General features: G+C 33.3%; 1 protein-coding gene across 1 annotated transcript; it reads left to right on the top strand.

The window, feature by feature from the left end:
* Window positions 1-887: 887 nt before the first annotated feature.
* LOC102589634 (cytochrome P450 71A4-like) lies at window positions 888-2,851 on the top strand. The gene is made up of 2 exons (XM_006344430.2): window positions 888-1,903; window positions 2,074-2,851. The coding sequence occupies exons 1-2, from the start codon at window positions 1,019-1,021 to the stop codon at window positions 2,689-2,691; spliced, it is 1,503 nt and encodes a 500-aa protein (XP_006344492.1). The 5' UTR covers window positions 888-1,018; the 3' UTR covers window positions 2,692-2,851.
* Window positions 2,852-4,996: the final 2,145 nt, after the last annotated feature.

Consider the following 4,996-nt stretch of genomic DNA (forward strand, 5'->3'; position numbering starts at 1 on the left):
ATAGAGAATGTGCACACTCTCTTGAAGGCAAGTGATGAGTACACAAATTGGACACATGTCATTTTTTGATTGGTGTCTTTATAATTAGTTAGTACCCATATTTATTGACAATAAACTTATATATATTTATTTATTTTTATTTTGTTCTTTGTAAAATCGTTATTTTAATTTCTTTTCACTTTAAACTTTTTTTTCTAATCAATTTATTATCTTTTCACTTTTAATTATTTTTAAAAAATTATGTGTATTTTTTTTTAAAAATGATTTAAAAGTGTCCTTTAATTTTAACGTTTTAATTTTTTATGTTTTATTTGATTTTCTTCATTTATTTTGATATCCGTTCAAAATTAAATTATTGTAAATATAAGACATTTGAAATCAAATCAAAACGAAAGACAAAGAAAATAAAATCAATAAAAAAATAAAAGAGAAAAAACAATGAATGTAGGTAAAAAAAAGTTTCGATAGAAAGTAATATAATGTGTATTAATTAATTTAAACACAAGATTAAAAAATAAGATTATTTTTTTTAAAAAATGATTTTTTTAATAAATAATATTTACACATGTGGCGGGCGAGTGTGTACAAACACAACCAACTTGGTTGGTTGAAGGTGCCACATTGGCACAAAAGGTGCACAAAAATACTGAAAAAAATGAATTTAGGGGTAATAAGATCTTAGTTAAATTTAAGTGTGTCTCTGAGATTTCGGTCATAGTCTAGGGATAATTATGTTTTATCCCTTGAATCATTCATCAACCTTTAGCTATAGAATTGAAGTGAAAGGAATAGAATTTCACCCAAACGAAAACACTTTTTCACTCTTTCACATATTAGGGGGATTACTAAACAAATACATTTATTTTTCAAACGATTCATATCGTCAAGTGCATCCATCCCAAATGTGTCCTTTTAGTTGGTGTGGTGGAGCTTCTTTGAATATGCGCGCATACTCCCTCGTCAATAATTAGGGCGTACTTGTTTCCTTATTCTCATCAATATTCCTATCTAAAAAATAATGGATCTTACCTGGTATTCTCTTCTAATTCCTCTGTTTTTCTTTCTTCATAAGTGCTTCTTTTCTACTTCAAATAAGTTACCACCATCTCCAACAAAGCTTCCTATCATAGGAAATCTCCATCAACTTGGATCTCTTCCTCACCGTTCTCTCCATAAACTATCCAAAAAATATGGTCCAGTCATGCTACTTCACTTTGGCAGTAAGCCTGTGCTCGTTGCTTCCTCTGTCGAAGCTGCTCGTGACATCATGAAAACTCATGATCTCGTATGCTCAAGCAGACCTAAATCTAGCATGGCTGATAGACTCTTTTACGGCTCTAAGGACGTGGGCTTTAGTCCCTATGGTGAATACTGGAGACAAATTAAAAGCATTGCCATGCTTCACCTTCTCAGCAACAAAAGAGTCCGATCTTACCGTGATATTAGAGAAGAAGAAACATCGAATATGATTGAAAAAATCACACAAGAGTGTGTTTCTTCAAATTCAGTGATAGATTTAAGAGATCATGTTTGTTTTATGACTGGTAACATAATTAGCAGAGTGGCGTTAGGGAGGATATATAATGAAAGGGAAAGTGGAATAGATGCAAAGGCCATCCTAGCAGAATTTGTTCAACTTTTGGGTACTTTTAACGTTGGGGATTTTATTCCTTGGCTGGAATGGGTAAATAAAATCACTGGTTTAGACACCAAAGTGGAGAAAGTAGCTCAAAAATTGAATACATTTTTAGAGAGTGTGATCGAGGAACACATTATTAGGAACAATAAAGAAGAATACAGTACCGGCGAAGCTAAAGATTTCGTGGATGTTTTGCTGGAAATTCAGAATGGAAAGGAAACCGGCTTTCCTCTTCAAAGGGATTCATTGAAAGCTATCCTCTTGGTAACATCAGCTTCTCTCACACTATTTATTCCCTCTTTGGCGTGTTTTGTTAGTATAATTTTGAACATAATTGTTTCATAGTTAAAAGTTTAGCGACTTAGAATATTGTTATTCTTCCACATAATCATTTACACATACACAATCTTAGTTTGTTTCTTTTTAATGCGTAGGATATATTTGCTGCTGGTACGGATACAACATATACAACTCTAGAGTGGATAATGGCAGAGCTTTTGAGACATCCAAGAGCCATGGAAACATTACAGAAAGAAGTGCGAGTATTAGCACAAGGGAAAGCAGAGATAACAGAGGATGACTTAGGAAATATGCACTATCTTAAAGCAGTAATCAAAGAGACACTTAGGCTTCATCCACCCGCTCCTCTACTAATTCCTCGAGAATCAACGGAAGACATAAAATTACTTGGCTATCAAATACCTGCTAAAACCCAAGTCATTATCAATGCTTGGACAGTCGGAAGAGATCCTTTATCATGGGAAAATCCAGAGGACTACCGACCAGAGAGATTCTTAAATAGTGATATTGATTTCGAAGGATTAAACTTTGAGTTGATTCCATTTGGAGCAGGCAGAAGGGGCTGCCCAGGAACTGCTTTTGCTGTTGTGATAAATGAGCTAGCATTAGCAAGGCTTATGCACAAGTTCAATTTTTCATTACCAGAAGGGTTAAAACCGGAGGATTTGGATATGACCGAAGACAATGGCATCACTATTCATAGGAAATCACCTCTGCTAGCAGTGACCACTCCATGCTCTAGTTATTATTAGGAGTTCCTCTCTTCATTTGTACTTTTTTTTACCCATCCCTAAGGAGTTTCCACTTTTATTCGCTCGATGACTGAACTCACGTACTTACATATTATGCAGATCACTTATCTTAGGCACCAATATATGCCATGGAATAATACTTCCCAGTATTGCTAGTTGAGTTTACCGGTGACTTCCTTTCTGGGTTGGTCGTAAAGATTGCTCTCTTAAATCTGATTTTCACATAATAACTGTCAAAAATGAATCTTCATACCCCCTTGAAAAGAGTTCCTTTTTATTCTATGCACCCAATATCCTGCCTTGAAACTTGAAAGGAGTTCAATACATACATATTGTTCATTTTCATGATGCTCTCTCTTTTACCTCACAATGTTTTGTCCCAATGAATTTTCTTTGTAAGGTTTAAAATGAGGCATTCAAAATGCTTATTATTAGCCATGTGTACGTACTCTTTTTCCTTCACTAGAATTTATCTTACGGAGTTTTTTCTAATAATATTTTAATAAGACACATTATCTATCATATAGACATGAAGTTCAACTCTGAAAAAAGTGAAAAAATTTCATGGTGCTTGGCCATACAACTTGTTATTACTTGACAAATATACTTGGCAAACATCCCATGTTTTCAAATACTAGAAAAAATTAGTATGTGGGTCAAATTCTAGTATTTGAAAGCTATCCCAAAGTTTTATATTTTATAAAAACACCCATTATTTATATATTTAGACTAAATTTCAGTCCTAATTTGTTGTACTACACACACGTAGGATGAAAAAAGAGTTTAAAATATTGTGTTTAAGTGAGTTTAAAGGTTCAATTACCAAATTTGTAAGTATAAGGATCTAACTTGCAAACAAAATGTATTGTAAAATATTTTCTTATTTCTATTTAGGTTTCCATGCAATGCAACAAGCATATTAAAGTGAGGTCTATCAAATTATCAATTTCTTGCATCAAATTTTATTATTTTAACTCTATTATTTTAATAAAAACATTGTCAACTTATTACTTATAGAATTATGTCAATATGATTGCCACAATAAAAAAAATATGTTTGTTAATATTGAAATTGATAATATCTTACCTAATATTAATTAAACAACTTTTAAAAAAATCTAGAAAATAAATTTTATATAAAATTATATATGAAATTACTTTAAATTTTAAGCCTCTAATTAGAATTTATTTTTAGGCCTCTAATTAGAATTTATTTTATATAGAATTTATTTTTGAGCCACAGGTGGCTGATCATACAAAACAAAATTTGTGGTTGAAGTTCGAGTGGGTTATCTTTTGTGCCGTGCAATAATGCAAATAATATAATTGCGGTCGATCGATTTGAAATTTGTTATTTAAATTATAAAAAAGTGTCGTATATGACAAAATGTATTAAGGATGCTACGTAGGAGGTATAAGAAATTAGTTCAATTTGAAATAATTTTAGCGTTTATTTGTGCACATTCAAAGTAGAATGACATAAATATCAATTGACACCAAGATAAAATGCACCTATATGTAGGGCTGAGCATAATATGGTTTAAACCGAAAAAACCGACCGAACCGATTTTTTTTTAAATTTCGGTTTCGGTTTTTCGGTTATTTCGGTCGGTTTCAGTTTCAAATTTCAACATTTCAGTTTTTCGGTTCGGTTTTCTGTTTTTAGCTAAAAAAATTCGACTAACCGAAAAAACCGAAATATTATATGTATATTCCTTACACCCTTAATTAAGTTAGTTCAGCCCATGCCCCAGCCAGCCCATAGCCCACAACCCATATTCAAATTAGGCCCAAATTCTAATAGAAAATCCCTAAATTGATAATTTGAAATCCCTAACTCAGACAGCAACTCCAATCTCTCATCTCTCGCCTCACGTCTGTTCAACAGTCAACTCTCATCTCTCATCTCTCAGTTCGTCGTCTCTCAACTCTAATCTCTGACTCTCGCCGAGTTCTCGCAGCCCGCAGCGCTTCTCACTGGCCAATGCTCAGTGCTCGCTCGCGACTCACGGCGGGAAGCGTCCCAACTCTCATCTGAAAATCTTTATTTTGATAGTAAATTAATAATGAAATCTAATAAAGTTGTGGAAAACAACACGAGTAGGCAGTAGCAGAGCAGTGTAGCACTCTAGAAGTTGAAGAGCAAAATCTGTAAGCATTGTTAGAGATTCTTGAAGTGAAACAACAAAAGAAATTGTTAGTGTCACGACCCGATTTCTCAAGTCATGATGGCACCTACTATAACCCGCCAGTAGGTAAGCCAACCCATAACCCGGAACAACAAGTAATGAGTCTGAGGGTAGAAA

This window comes from Solanum tuberosum, unplaced genomic scaffold (assembly GCF_000226075.1).
Source record: "Solanum tuberosum cultivar DM 1-3 516 R44 unplaced genomic scaffold, SolTub_3.0 scf00055, whole genome shotgun sequence".
NCBI classification, from domain to species: Eukaryota; Viridiplantae; Streptophyta; class Magnoliopsida; order Solanales; family Solanaceae; genus Solanum; species Solanum tuberosum.